Source organism: Rhododendron vialii, chromosome 7a (assembly GCF_030253575.1).
Source record: "Rhododendron vialii isolate Sample 1 chromosome 7a, ASM3025357v1".
NCBI classification, from domain to species: domain Eukaryota; kingdom Viridiplantae; phylum Streptophyta; class Magnoliopsida; order Ericales; family Ericaceae; genus Rhododendron; species Rhododendron vialii.
In genome coordinates, this window is record NC_080563.1 from 39,981,434 (window position 1) to 39,997,295 (window position 15,862).

General features: G+C 38.8%; 1 protein-coding gene across 1 annotated transcript; it reads right to left on the reverse strand.

The window, feature by feature from the left end:
• Positions 1-2,731: 2,731 nt before the first annotated feature.
• Positions 2,732-9,598, reverse strand: LOC131333890 (glucan endo-1,3-beta-glucosidase 7-like). Its single transcript, XM_058368698.1, has 6 exons — positions 9,491-9,598; positions 8,041-8,424; positions 6,486-6,766; positions 5,520-5,843; positions 3,963-4,254; positions 2,732-3,091 (listed from the first exon to the last, which is right to left on the reverse strand). Exons 1-6 carry the CDS (start codon positions 9,555-9,557, stop codon positions 3,054-3,056), a joined length of 1,386 nt encoding a protein of 461 aa, XP_058224681.1. The 5' UTR covers positions 9,558-9,598; the 3' UTR covers positions 2,732-3,053.
• Positions 9,599-15,862: the final 6,264 nt, after the last annotated feature.

Sequence of the window (15,862 nt, forward strand, 5' to 3'; positions counted from 1 at the left end):
CAGTTAGCAGATACCCATTTTGGCATATCTCTCTTTTCAAAAGTTCCTGTTGCAGTGAATTTTATAGAGTCGTGACTTTGTTTTCGGTTCAGAAATCGAAAAGATCATTACGAATTCCTAGGTCCGAGGGCTAAGGTACGAAACCCGTCTTCACCCAACCTGAATGTTTGCCATTACGATCTTGATCGAGACCGATTGACTACTTGGATTTTATCAATTTCTACAAAGTAACGTAAAAGAATGATAGGAGAGAGGGAGAATCATATGCTTGAACATAAACAGAGATGGATTCTTTTTTCATTTTTTTGGAGCCATAAATTTGATATCAATGCCAACCAAGAAATTAGCGGTTCTGACCATCAGAATCTAATGACAATCCAACATCATCGTATACAAAGAACAAAGTGTATTGGTAATTTGCACAAAGAACACGAAAAGAATACAATTCCACTATGAGAGCCGTTCCAATTTCTTTAAAAATAAACTTTTAAAAAAGGAAGGTAATTTCAAGCTCAAAAATTATGTGTTTACGCAAATAATTTTTTTACCAATATGTATCTTGTTTGATAGATCTCATTGAGATATTTTAAACGGTGCAAAAAAATTTAAAAAATTATTTTTCATTTTCATTATATTTAAGCTTTAAATTACTTTCTTTTTTGAAAAAAAAAGTTTAAAAACAAAACAAAACGGCACCAGAGACGTACCAGAAGAGGGAGAAGTCGACGTCACAAGAGAACGGACGGGATGGTTCGGGAAACGAAAAATGGGGGCTTTTCTCTGCTTTGGCAGACAAAGCGGACCCGGTGTCCTTGCAGTGAGGGAAAAGAGCTGCAAATTGCAGCCCCTAAAAACGACACCGTTTTGAGGTGTATTGAGAATATCACGAGAATTTCTTCTCTCTCCCTTTGACCCTTAGTCTTCTTCTGTCTTGTTCTTAATTCGTTTTCTTCTCTTCACCATAAGAGCAGCTTAATGCTGCACGCAGGAAATAATTGGTTCTCTCTCTCTCTCTCTCTCTCTCTCTCCATTGAACTGTAAGTATTTGGGTCCTCCTCTCCTGGTTATTTGGGTCCTCAACCAACACAATCCTCTGTCGGTCCTGTAATCCCAAAATTCCCCAAAAAACTTTCAAATCCCTCTCACTATTTTTGAAGAGCAGCTTTTGATTTTGGTGGTGTAATCCCATTTGGCCCCGAAGTTTGGACAAATCCAGACATAGCGGTGGGTTTAGAGGTAGAAATTAGAATTGAACAAGTTGTTAAATAGTCAACTGAAAAAAGGGTATTAATGGAATTTGTTTGTAAAGAGGAGTCAGTAGAGATCGAAGCACCAAGGGAGGAACGGAGAGAGGGAGCATGGGGATGGAAGTTTTGCGTGGGGTTGGGGGACGGGCATTAAGATCAGAAAACGAAGAAAGAAGAAAGAAGAAGAACGAAGACTGAAGAAGACAGAGGGGTCAAAGGGAGAGGAAGAGAGAATCACGTGATTATTCCCTATACACCCCAAAAAACAACGTCGTTTTGGGGGCCGCAATTTGCAGCGCTTCCTCCTCACTGCAGGGACTCCAGTTCCGGCCAAAGAAGGGGGGAAATTTGGAAGTTTAAAACAAAATCTTTTTTATTTTTATTTTTAATCTCCAAGTTAAACAAGAAATCTGTTTTTTGGATTTTGGAAGCAAAAAATCAAACCCAAAATGCACATACATTTATATAAATATATAAATACACACATAAATGTGCGGCCCTCGCACATTTATGTGAGCCTTTATGTATTTCAGTTTATATTTATTATTATTATTTCATTATTTTGGGTGTGTTTGTAGACTTATTATTTTGGAAGAGGAGTAATTATTCAGTGGTCTGAGAGCACTGTCATGTGATGCTTCAAATCACTCGAACACCACATATTTACAAGGGATCAGCTCACCTCCATACCTTATGCACCAAACCCCTCCAAATGGGCCTTATTAGGAACCCAAAACAGTGATCCCAAACATTCATCCCCTAGTCTTTGTTAAGAAGAACGTATGTGTAAAAAAAATCAGCTTAATCAATCGTGCGTAAATACATGAACAACTTGTATGAAATCAATTTGTATGAAATGGACGTTCACCTAATTTTAAACTTGAACCGTACATTTTGCACAATTCATTTATGTACTTAAAAATGCCCGATCAACCAGAATGTGTTTATAGATGTTGTTAGCAGCGAGAAGTATGGAATGAACGGTTTGCATCACCGTTGTGGGCCCATAATGGAACCCATATACTGATTGACATTGGAAGTTTTTTATTTTTTATTTTGGGGGGGGGGGGGGTTGGGTGGGTTTGGTGGGTAAGGATTACTTATCCCTATTTACATTGGGGTTCATACACTTACTCATGGATCCTACTAAAAGATGGTAAAAAAGTGGTCTATTCATCACAAATATGAGCGTGAAAATCACTCTCTCTATAGAAAGATTATTTTGACTGAAGTGATAATTAAATCATTCCATTCCCCTGCAGGATGATCAAGTAGATCACCAATAACCAAAGAAGCCAAGTCCACCATCCCTCTCAAATTATGCTCCATAAGCATCTCTCTTGATGTAATTGGTATGCAAAATTCTGAAGAGAGAAGCTCTCATGCACGAACGCGCTAGTTTCAGATTGTGGGTTCTAGAGTTCAAACTCACGAATCTAGACCTGCCATTTGGTCTCTCTCTCTCTCGGGGAAAGATGGCCATATTTATTGATGTATTGGCTTGCTTCATATCATCAAATTTTGCATACCGTTTTGACAAAAAAAGTTACAAAATACAGCGAAATTAGAAGTTTCAACTACAAATATGTGACGTTCTCACAAGCACAACGGATCGAGCAACAGAATCCCTTTACTGTGATGAAGGAGAGGGAATTACTCAAATTCCTCATCAATGTGCCATTGCCAATCTCTCTTCTCTTCTTGTCTATACCTTAACTAGAGCTTAAGAATAAGAACAATGCCATGCAGTCACCACCATTAGCCTTACTATTAAAGATAGGTCACCGATGCCGATTTCTCTTCTCTTCATGTACTTCCAGAAGGGTAATTGCACGCACTATAACCTACGAGACAAAAGATAAAGGGAGGAAAAATGAGAGTTGCACGATACAATTGGTGGCACGAACAATCAAATTACACTCCTACGGAATAATGTGTCTTGAAACCAACAAGAAGTTGGTTAGAATACGGTCTTTTAGCCCGTTCACTACTTTAGGCAATACAACTGGCGGCAAAAATAACCGAAGTGACAAGCTCCTATTCAAAACTCTCCAGTCCAACAATAAGTTGACTATGGCGAGTTCTACTGATATTTACAAGTAGCAAATGTTTACATAAGTTGCAATTAAATGTCACGGGATTAAATTTTCTCCTTTAATCTTCTAGTGAAAAAAGGTAGGCACAACAGAATCACCTTGCCGTGTTAAAAAGCAGAAAACAAAAAGTTCTGATTCCTTTTGTGTCCAAGTTTGGTCCATCCTATGCATGCTTTGACCAAACCTGATGCCGCTAAGATGGTTTAAAATATCGTACCAATAAACAACCAAGGCCATCCATCTAAGGAAGCCCCCCTTGCTTGAGAGATGCAGAGGCTACTAAGTTAGCTAGGATGAAGTTTTGTTGAGTTTATCTGAGGTTTAGGCTTAATGAATGTTTGAGAAACTCACATGAAGCTAATCTGGTTTGCCATCTTAAGTTTTCTCCAGTAATCCTTCAATAAGATGGTCAAGAATCACCCTCAGGAATCATACGGGGAGAAAAATTTTCTATTTTCCAGTGTCCAAGTTAGGTCCATCATCATCGGATGAGTCTGCTATCCTAAATGGCGTAGGTAAGAACAACCCGAATACAACATAGGGATACATGTCACTTAGTGGAAAATAATTCCTTTGATTTAAGACTGTTGATAGGTTTCAATGAATGGAGGAAACTTACTAGGATTGTTGGACGAGATTGCGGCCGTTTGAGAGAAATCGCAGTTTGATGGATCCTTGGCAGAACTTTGGTAAAGAAGATTCATGGCATAAGCAGCATGTGATGCCACCGTGTTCGGTTCAAAACAAGCTCCACCTGGTTGAATTGGACTACAATCAATCCCTTGTTGTCCACAAGCGTAATCCAAATTTGCTTGCAATTGGGCATCCGATACGCCTCCCTTTGGAAGACACCAAGCGGGTTTCTTCGCGTTTGGAGATGGAGTCACTGGAGTTTTTGGTGTCGATGGAGCCTTAAAACAACACAAATGATATCAAGTGGATCAGTAGCATGCCAACAAGAGCAATAATGATATGAATTATGTCGTCCTTCAAATTCAAACCAGGATCCCGAGTGTGACTCGTATAATTTAAAAAATGTCGATTCCACCTCAATTTGGATGAGTTTTCTGTAGAAAAGCTGTTGCTAAATCATCATGAAACAACTATTCTCGTATACCCTCACCAAACCGACCCGAGCCTTAAGTCCCAATAAAATTTAGGGTCGGCAATATGGATCCTTTTTCTCTATTGAGCTCAGTCGAGGCCATTTTTGTAACAAAAACATTTAACTGTTGGCGTAATTTGTGGCACTCCAACCACAATGAGCCAGTTGGCAGCATCTCTTTCTAGGAATAAACTTTTCCAAGGGTGAATTTTCCAAAAGGATTGTATGATTTGAGGACACTTTCTGGACCTCCAACCACATAAGAGCTAAGTGCTATAGACCTGGAAAAAAGGGTGCCCACTCCTTCACAGATGCTCTTTCATTAATAATCCAAGGTTCCTTTAATGAGAATATGGTACCATGGTGCAGCTTGTTTACATAATTGATAGACCAAGGTGACCAAACTTATTATTCTCATTTCTCAACTTTGGTGTCAAGTTTCGAAATTTCTTTAGAATCATGGAAACCATTATACCACGTAGCCGACCTGGGGTTCAGTTAAGTTTTACTCGTTGCAGGCCACATGTTAACAAAGTGAGCCACGAGTTTGATGAAATGGTTTCATAAAATAAAATGGATCTTCAAGCCCCGTTTTACCACGTGGTGTAACTGTTACATGAAATACTTCCTTATATTGGGAATCAGTTTTAACACCAGATCCATTTGTAGTTTCGTTGGGGTCCCCCTTCCCCCCAATTCAGCAGAAGATGTTAGAACATGTGTGAGCGTTGAGTCCCACATCGGATAAACAGAAAAAGAGTTGGACCTTAATATACAATTGGATGGCTCACCACTTATAAGGCTTAGCTTATAAGGCTTAGCCTTTTAAGTGGATATGGGTCATTCAATGTATATTGGGCCCAAGTAATGTGGTGGACTCTTTGCCGTTACTCCCTCATAAAATTGGGCCTTGAGCACGCAGTGGCGGGTCGATGCATCGGACAAACTCCCAACAGAAGAGAAGAAATATCACCCTCGTTGGCAACTGCGCAACCAGGGTTATGAGGCAGGAAAAAAAGCATTCAAAATTAACAAAATGGTACAATCCTACTTGTAAAGCAATCAACTCACCTGGGTTGTCTTGGAAAGCCCATTGTCATAGGTCATGGTCAAATCAGGCTTGAAAAGCCCGAACGATCGCTCTGAGGCCGGTCCCGGCTTCAAGTCCTCATCATATAGAGCAAAGAGATATGTATCCACGGATTTCCCAGGCATCAATGGCGTTCCCGCCATTGACCTAAGGTGGGCGATCAGATTACTAGTGTATGCCTTGGCATTGTCCATGCTCGGACCGACCTCGTTGGCGTCCCCTTTGTATGGCCATCCTGTCTCAGCGACTACTATCTCAACGCCCTTGTAGCCCATTGAGTTCAATGCTGCTCGAACTGCATCCACCTGCACATTATCCAAAACCTCGATAGTTCACCCAAAGCACACATTTCTGTATAGATAAATACTTACATTGCAAACACAAAGATTACTTCCCTAGTAGTATGTTCCTAATGTAGCGTGGTAGCACCACATTTATCAGAAGTGCGTACCCCAAATAAGAATTAAAGCAGTGCTATCGGCATTTGGCACATCATAATGCATTGTGTGATCCAAATTGATGATAAGTTTGACCTTTATACCATAGAATGATTTTCTGTGTCTCAACTCTTATGTTTGTTCAATTCTTGAGACAGCTAACCCAGCTGCAAAGAAGTAAAGTACTAGCCATTTTCCCCCCCCCCCTCCCGTTTTCCCTTTTCTAGTCCATGGTTAGTCACCATTTAAAAATACAATTTTCAAAAAACTTTCCATTTCGTGAAAACGGAAGTATCCCTCGTTTTTACATCCTTTTCACCCTCTAATGAAATTACATTTGGTCTGTGGGGTTTTTTCAAAAGAATGGTTTGGGTTCCTTTAAAAAAAGTTCTCCAAAACAGGTTTTGCCAAACCCTCCACCAAACAAATTTTTTGATTTCTAGACAACAAGAACAGAAAACAAAACCGATACAAAGAAACCATAACAGGGATTTGTGGAATTTGGCTAACCTGGGCGTCGAACATGTTAGTGTACTTGATATTGGTGCCCGAGTCAACTCGTCCAGAGTTAGGTTGAAATAAACAAAATGCCAGAGTCTCTGGCCTTGGATCGCTCTGGTATGCAAAGTAAGGATAAGGATTGACTGGGAAAGGTGAACCATTTGCATTGTTGAACTCCAACAATCCTTTCAACAAATCAGCAAAATTCGGATCGAAACTTCCAGAAGATGGAGGCTCAGATTGCCTCAACACCGCCATTGAATGAACCGTGGAGACCTTAATCTTCCCACCTAAGCAATGGTAGAGATAGCAAATTTGGTTCGGGAAGGCAAAACTTTAGCAAAAGTTATAGACAAAATCTCTTCATAATGCTTTGTGTTTACTGTATCACACTTAACTATTGGAGAAAGAACCAAAGTAATCAACAACATATACAACACATAGAAATAGAGGGAAGCTCCCTAATGAAGGGAAGTTGCAAAATAATATGAGAGGTAGAAGATGAGTTTACATTAACTCTTGACATATTTTTTGTTTAAATTTTTTTTATAGTTCAATCGTGAAACTAAATTATACTAAAATGTTGCCACGGGAAAGACAGTATAGAGGATGAAAGGCAGTTCCCCGTGCACCAGATAGTGCTTAGCAAATTAGTTGCGACAAGGATGGAAATGCAAGCTAGGAAGGTTAGGGGCGAGTCTGATACATCAATCGTCTACTCAATATCCTTGTACGAGTCTTCAATAACTACAAGAGATGAACCTTGGCTTGGTGAATGGGAATTGGCCTTAAGTGAAATAGGACCCTCAATTGTGCATGATTGTACATGAGGGAGGTGGCCCCCATTGGTTGTCGAAACCATGCGAGTCAGGCCGGGCCTCAATTCAAAAGATGAAGGGCATAAAAGTTTAAATACGGGTTTTCAAAATGCCCCATCTCACTCGGGGTGGAAAACGAATTGACATCTCGATGTTGATACAGCCCTTTTCTTGAAGAGGGCTACGTTTAGCTTTCCTTCTAGACTTGGTCCATAATTTTCACCTTTTTAACGTGATAAAATTTTGATCCTAGAATAAATATACAAATAATTAAAAAAGGAAACAAGAAAATACAGAAGCATAAGTTCGTTGGGGTAAACTTCACGCCATCTTTTGTCTTCAAAATAATGTTAAAATACCACTTGTTTCCATTTCCATTAAAAGTAACAAAAATACCATTTAGTTCATTTATTCAAGGATCTTGAATGGTGGGTACTTTGGACTAGATACTGAAAATACCGTTTAGTCAATAGCCTGAACTCACTCTAAGACCGGAAGCGACAAAAATGAGTGCAATTAAAAAGAAACAAACTAAAATGAGTGCAATTAAAAAAAACCTTTATTGAAAAATACCATCCATCCTAAGTTGTTATCTTTCTTCCTTTTTCTTCTTTATCTTCAAAGAACGATGAAATTAAAATGAAGGAATTTTTTTTTTAAAGAATTTCAATGGTGCAATTTGACGTCTAATTAGGACAAGTAGAAAAGAAATTCTGTAATTGAGAGTAGAAGTGTAATATTATTACCTAAGGATGCTGAATTGAGGGCGTTTTGGAGGTTCTGCATAGCCGGCAGAAGCTGACCCATCAGGTTCCGGTCGCCGGAGAGCAAGACCTCGTTGCCGACGCTGATGAGAATGATCTTGCTGGCAGGGTAGAAGGGAATCACATTGGAGTTTATCCAGTTATTGGCGAAGTTCGGATCGGAGGCCATGGCCGGAATGTCGCCGTTCGCCGCTCCGATTACGATACCGATGCCGGTATTTGCCAGTGCCTTGATGATCGCCGGATCGGCTCCGTAGAGCCGAACCTTTTCGATTGAGGTGGATTGGAGCAGCTTCGCTGTTGCATCCGGCGGCGGGAGGTTGTCCGCGACCTGGCCATAGTTCACCCCGATGAATGGGTCGGATTCTGCAAGTACAGAGGAGTTTTGTGAAAGAACGAAGAAGAATTGATCGTATGTAACCAATGAGAGAGAATGAATGACTTATTCACACCTTTGCTCGATCTCTTCGAGCAATCATGAGGTGTGTTTTTAATTTTGATTTTTGACGGTCAAAATTAATTTTTTTTATTTCGAACTGTTCAAAACACTATTGAACGCGTGCAATTTAATGCCGTAAATCTTCTTTACGAGACGGGCCCTAAAAAAGTTTTTCTCGTAACAAAGGTTACAAATGCTCACATCTGACAAACTCCTTCCTCCTCCCTTTCAAACGGATTGGGAAGTACAATTTCAGCCTGAAAATCATTGTTTTCTAGCCCTCTTGAATGACGACCGTTATTTTTTTGAACTCACCAAGAGCATCAATCATATCAAAAATTAAATTAACGAGTACATATGATTTTGAAACAAATTTATATTTTGCATTCATCGAGAATATCAAACATGTCAAAAATCGAGTTGATATACGATGATTTCAGAACAAATTTTTCTAGCAAACGATGATTGAAATGGGTTTTGATCTAGTGTTGTAGTCTTTTTTGCAAGCTAAAACCTGTTCCAAAACTATACCAATGATATTCAATCAACTTGATGCCAAGTTCTTGGCATGTTTTATGTTCTCAACGTGCTAAACAAATAAATGGTTCCGATCATTGAAGTAGGCTTGAAAAAAATGTTTTCTGAACCGAAATTGTACTTTTTCGGAGCCAAAAAAAATAGGAGTACAATTTCTCACCGAGCCTTTGTGTGCCCATATTTCTACAAGTATCCATTGCATGCAATCAAATCATAGGACTTCGTATTTTCTGGTATTTTGAATATAAGGAAACAGATATTTTCTTAATACAAAGATCTCCCAATTTTTTTGAATGATTCTTGATTTTTTTGTTTTTTTAACGAAAAATAGTGCGAAAAAAGAAGCAGCTAAAGGACTAATCGAAATCATGGCATGTTCAAAGCGAAAAATACAGAGGAAGCTCAACTAGACATTTTGCTAATAACTTTTGATACGTACAAGAATGAAAGACTTACTTGCCAATTGAGCTACGTGTAGGAGGAAGATAACGAAGAAGGCTGAAATATAACGAAGAGTCGCCATTATTGAATCTCTCTCTCTCTCTCTCTCTCTCTCTCTCTGTGTACTGTGTTGAAGAAGGGGAATGATGTAGGATTTTAAAAGGAGCTGAAGGGGTTGATGGCGAAGTTGGAAGGACAGGATTTTTGGTCGGCCAAACTTTACGGTTCACTATTTTGCATAGGTTTCAGTGCACGTGGGATCGCTGTAATTTTGCTCTTACTAATCTCGACTAATCCGCTCTCTGGTCCTAATTTGTTATTTTGATCCCTTAATAGAGCTCCTAATTTGCCTTAACTGTTACATATTGTTCTAGTGTTTGACCCCGCATATTAAAAATTCTAACTCCATCGTGAATTTTTAACTCGTGATTATGTAAAAAACGTATACTTAAGCCCCGTTCTGCAAAGGAAAATATTACTAGATCACTAGCTGGAACATCTCCAGCTCCACGTCTGCCATAGACTTATCACTCTTCAAATTTCCATCAAATTTATGTATTTTTTACTCCCTCTATCTCTAGGGAGCATTTAAAATGGGACGGAGGGAGTAGTTTTTTTTGGCACCTGAACTAACGACGCACACGGCTAACATGGTGTTCCTAATCGTATTATATGCATATTGTAGCAGAAATCCTTCATCTTATTCAACCTTACCCAGTTCAAAACGAAATGGAAGAAAAAGTAAACTTTAGTTGTTCTTTGATCCTCAGAAAAAAATACTAGAAAGAAAGAAGATCTAGTACTTGTTTAATTCGATACGCAATTGTCAATCTTTGTGCACATAATTGAGAATTTATTCATATGATTGTTGGTGCTTTAGCCTTTAGGTGTGTGTTAAAAGAACCCTCAAACTTTAGACTCTTGTTTCATAAAGCAATCCATCCACTAATCTTCCAAACTTTTGCTGGTCTTCTGATGGGTTTTTCCCTTCTCAGTTGTTCCTTCTCTGCTAAGGAAACACTCCCCCCTCCCGAGGTAAGAAAATCCGAAAGCTAATATTTGAAAGGAGGAAAAAGAGGATTCTATTAACCCGGGGTCTGGTCGAGTGGGAATGAGAAAAGCAAAAAGTGTTTGTCTACGGACGTTAAACATTCCAAACTTTAGGACCATTGGAGGATTTACTTGATCGTTAACTTCAGAGTCAACCCGGAATTAATCGAGATGCGAGCAAGTTGACCCGAACATTTGATTATTATCAAGAAAAAAGGGAGAGAGGATTCCATTGATTTATTCTTAATTACAAAAGGCAGAAGCTTCCCATGTAATTGTTGTGGAACAATTGTTACTTAAGGAGAAAAAAACAAACGCATAAAGGAGGAAATACTTTTAAGATCACGGAATAATTGGTTCGCAAGTAATCTTTGCATATAAGCATTCAAAAGCAACCTTTCGTGCTGTCATCCCCTAGTTTTATGCAGGTTGTCGTCAACAAAATGGTCAAAAAATAGACATTATCGTTAAAGGAGAAGGTATCGTTTGGCAATTGTTTTTCAAGCGCTCCACGTGATTAAGACCGTCCTAGTAGTCACAACTCCCTTGACGAGAAACCCTTTCCATTAAAGTTGGTTGTATCACCCACCCTCTATAGTGGAGACGAAGGTTTGAGCCCCACAAGAGACAAATTTGTTAGCAAATACATATGCAATATGATCGGAAATTCCAGAGTACGATTCCACTAATAATAAAACGAATAACAGATTGTTATTTCATGAACAGAAACGGAAAAAGAAAAGATAATACATAAATTTGTTATACCGAACCGTGCCCTGAATCAGTCTGCTTAAAACAGATTCACCGCCTCACCGTTGGGTGTTGGAGGTTGACCGGCGTCTGTCTCCCAGGATAGAACGGTTAGACCACGGCTATCGGAACACCACCGGAAAGCCGCCTTGGCGAACTGAATACTTCGTCTGCCTCTCTCTCACACAAGAACGAACGCAGAGTATACTTGGAGTATTTTTGTGGAACTGTGATCAATCCAATACGGAACTGCCCTATTTATACACCTCTGGAAGGATTTGTAACTTCCAGAAATGAATTTAGGGCCTTCAATTCACAGCTTTGAATAGGGTAATTCAATACTGAAACAGCCAAAGTGAACTGGTGATTGAAATCTGCCATAAACCACACTTTTATGGGGCAATAACTTGCTGAAAACTGCTGGAAATTAAAGGATGTCGTCCAGGTACAATGAACTCAAAATCGGGACCCTTCGATAGTCTCGATGATCCTACGAGTGCCCCAATTTCCATTCACTTATCTGAAAATTTCCAACAGAATTTTGGGATTCAGGGCTATAAACAACTTTTGCACCCCTTATTGACTAACATACTAATATCTCACTAACCTCCTCTGATTTATGCAATATTGGCAAAAATAAAACTCCTTCGATATGCCAAGTTTGATTTGGCTTGATTGGCTTGGATTGTTGAGAAACTTTTTAGTATACCGGGGATACCACACTCTTGGTATCCCCTCCGGTTCGTTTTCATTTTTTCAGCCATTTTCCGATCACACTTGGATGATCGATTCCGTTCATTTTGTAGTGTTCAACGAGAACTATAATCATATCAAAAATCATGTTCATCGGACTTTAATAGATACATGATCGGCACCTGTGAAAATTGCAAAAAAAACAAAATTGGGTTTCAATTCAGTGTGGTTTTGGATCCAGGTTTGGTTTTTTTCAATTTTCATGTGTACCGATCATGTTTCTACAAAAATTCAATGAACACGAATTTTGGTATGATTATAGTTCTCGTTGAACTCTACAAAATGAACGAAATCGATCATCCAAGTGTGATCGAAAAATAGCCGAAAAAATAAAAACGGACCGGAGGGGATACCAAAGGTGTTGGTATCCCCGGTATACTAAAAAGTTTCTCTGGATTGTTACTCCCCTGACTATGATAGAATTTAGGGGGCCGCGCTCAGGGTGGGGTTTGGGAAGCTCCCGAAACCTAGAGAGAAATTCTTCTTTATCTCTTAGTATTTTTGTCAAGTTTTCAAAAATATTCTTTGAACGTAATTGTTTTACATAAAGATCCCTTACCTATATATAGATGGTAGCAAATTTTACGTTTCAACGTCATTTTTTTATATCATGGTTGTTTAGTGTAAGTAAAAGATAGAAAATTGTAAATCGCTATTGGAGGGTTTGTTTGGCCGCTAATTCATGACCCTGGGTATTGGTCGATGTTTGCACAAATTGGTCTAAACATTCGGTCATCGACAGAATAATAAAGATAAAAAATTTCTAAGACTATATTTATTGGTGCCCCCACCGCCACTGGAGCCAACCACGAGCTAAGCTTGAGTTAGCTGATCTATAGTGTAAGCTTGTGGAGCAAATCAATGTCTGGCTTGAACACTTAGCAAGCTTTAAAAGCGTCTTTTAAGTCAACTACGAACAACTACTTGAACAAGACAAAACACGAATCGAGCTCGTAAAAATGCAGGTTTTAGTGAAAGTTGTGAAACTGATACAAATGTACATTCCTCACCCATAGAGTACATTCCATCATCAAACAAGCTGAATAATCCAGAGCATCCATGTCAATTTTGTAGATCTTTTCCACTCATCACTAATGGGATCAAACAAGACCCAAACATCAAATGATAGTCTAGGATGATACCGAACCATACAAGGTAGGGATTTTCCTCTTGTTAAATTATATTAAATTTAAAAAAATTGAACAGCAAAAAATCAAAATAAAAGGAATTTAAAATTCAAGACTCGCATATATTATTGTCATCCGTAGAGTTGCTCAGAACATCCATTGAACCGTGAAACTGGTCTGCACCGATCTGTACATTTTGAATTTTGTTTGTGGATTAATGGTCCGGACACGGATTGAGAAATTAGAAAACCGTGACTCGCGGTTCAGTCTACAGATTTTCATTACGAAACCATGGATTAACTGAACCGAACTGTGAGAATTTATTAAAACTGAGAATCTTGTAGTGGGAAACTTGTCAAACACGAAATTTAACAAGATTGTAGACAAAAAGGTAATTGCAAAACCCTTCGTTCAAATTGAATATTTCCGCCCCTCAAACACGATCCTTTGTGTCAGCAATTTTGGTTTGTATTCTCTTGATCTTTTCTTCCACACCTTCAACAGGAGACACATTTCACGGAATGGAGGATGAGGTTGCAACAAGGCAAAGAGCAGGGGCGAAGGTGACAGGGGCTGCCACGTTGCACGATGAGGAATTCCCTTCACTTGGCTGTGTCGTGTTCGGACACCTCAAATTATACACTTGTATTGAATACTCACACCCTCATTCAATACAAAGTTACACAAATACACTCGCCTGTACACAACAATACTACACTCAATGTACACACAAACACACTTGTGCACTCACGTTTTGCACTCACATACAAATGATACCTGTATTCCTATTTATAAACTCATCAGAACATTGTAGACTAGGACAATTCTAGACTAAGATTCCTAGAGATATTACAAGAAAGTTCTAGATAGATGTGGATGAAAGAGAAAGATAGTAAAGAATTCTAAAAGATTCAAGAACCGGAAGTTTCCAGAATGATCCACATGTATCCCATGGAGTCCGGAGGCTTCCATCACAATTTGGAAGGTTCCAGAGGGACCCAGACTTTCTAATGAAGTCCGGAACATTTCGGTGAGATTCGAAACACTCCGAAAAAATCTTGAAATCTTCGGAATCATCTGGAGAGGCGGTGATGACTTCAACAGGTTGCACACTGTAGTTGTGTTGGAAGCTATGCAGGGGCGGACCCAGGATTTGGTTGTAGTGGGGTCAAATATCTGCCACACATATAATTTTTTGGGATTTTCAGGGCAAAAATATTATCTTTTGGGGCAAAATTACGAAATACTCTTCAAAACTATACCTGCTTTAAGGATATTTTGGAACTCAGCGGGGTCGCGTGACCCCTCTTGCCATAGTGTGGTTCCGCCACTGAAGCTATGGGGTGAGGAAGAGGAACACCAGGTGATATAGCAACTCCTGGCCGCCCTTTCGTCCTTTTCGGCTTTGTTTGGAACTTATAGAAAGGAAAAGAAAATAAAAGAGAAGGAAGATGAGAGAAAAATAGGAAGTAAAATTTACTATTCATTGAATTTGAAATCTTTATTTTCTTTACACTTTTTTCTTTCAACCAAACAATAGGAGGAATTTTTTTTTAATTTTCGTTTCTTTTCTTTTTCCTAAATTCCAAATAGAGCCTTCGTCTTTCATGCACCCTTTTATTTCTTGCTGCTATCCTCGCAGGTGCATGATCATGAGCAACAGACATGAACAGGAGAATTGTGAGGTGAAGGATGATGAGGAGAATTATGTGATGTGTTCACTGGTTAACGCTCGTCTTGGCTCGTTTACTACATGAGCCGAGCTCAAACTCAAGTTTTAGGTTCGTTTACTAAATGAGTCGATTGTTCGACAAAAATTTGACTTGTTAAGAGAGGCTCAACTCGATTAAAAATGCTCGTTTAATAAATGACTAAGCTCGGCTCTCAGTGGCGTAGCCAGAAAACTATGTAAGTGGGGGCATCTTCTAAACACATTTCAACCGTAAAATTTCGTTTTAAGCAACGTTAAAACATTTGTGCTAAGAATTGAAAAACCTAACATAATTTTTTAATATAGTAAATTACATAGAATTTAAAAAAGATCGAATTATTTGAATTGTCTCAGCGGATCAAGTCTAAGAGCAATTCACTACACAAAATTTAGCATTATTGCTCCCATTGTTAATAATTGCTAAAGTATAAAACATATAACCCATGGTTTAGGCATTTTTGAATTTTGGACATTATGCATTAGAGAGTTTCAATTAGTAAGTGGCGGCTATTTTTCACATTAGACATCTCATTTCGCTAGTATAATGACAATGTTCAAATATGTGGTAAAGAAATTGAGAATGAAATGATATTTGACTAGAGAAAATACAATTAACTAGAGAAAATACAAAATATACATTTTAAAATCTTAAATTTTTTTAAAAAAGAAAGAAATTGAGTGGAGGCGCGTGCCCCCGCTCGTCCTATTCTCTCTCCGCCACTGTCGGCTCTTTAAGACTCGAGCTTAATTTTTTAGCTTGTTTACAAACGATCGTAAAACGAGCCGACCTTGACCTCTCGAGCTTGAACTCGGCTTGTTTACGGCCCTACTCCCATGCATTAAAAGAACATATTTTAGGCACTCTTATTATTGTATGGAGCTATTTCTTCAAGTGCGAATATGCTTTCCTTTCATACTTCTGAAGCGAAAAACATATGGCTAATTCTGAAGCGAAATGGAAAGAGAAATAGAGAATTACGGCCACAAAAGTGAAGA

What these genes read in the sequence shown, in the direction of transcription:
- LOC131333890 (XM_058368698.1), bottom strand. Translation starts at nt 9,557, where the DNA reads ATGGCGACTCTTCGTTATATTTCAGCCTTCTTCGTTATCTTCCTCCTA. An exon ending in ACACGTAGCTCAATTGGCAA is followed by an intron (nt 8,425 to 9,490) that starts GTAAGTCTTTCA and finishes CTGTACTTGCAG; the next exon opens with AATCCGACCCATTCATCGGG. An exon ending in AATCTCGTCCAACAATCCTA is followed by an intron (nt 3,092 to 3,962) that starts GTAAGTTTCCTC and finishes TTTGTCTCGTAG; the next exon opens with GTTATAGTGCGTGCAATTAC.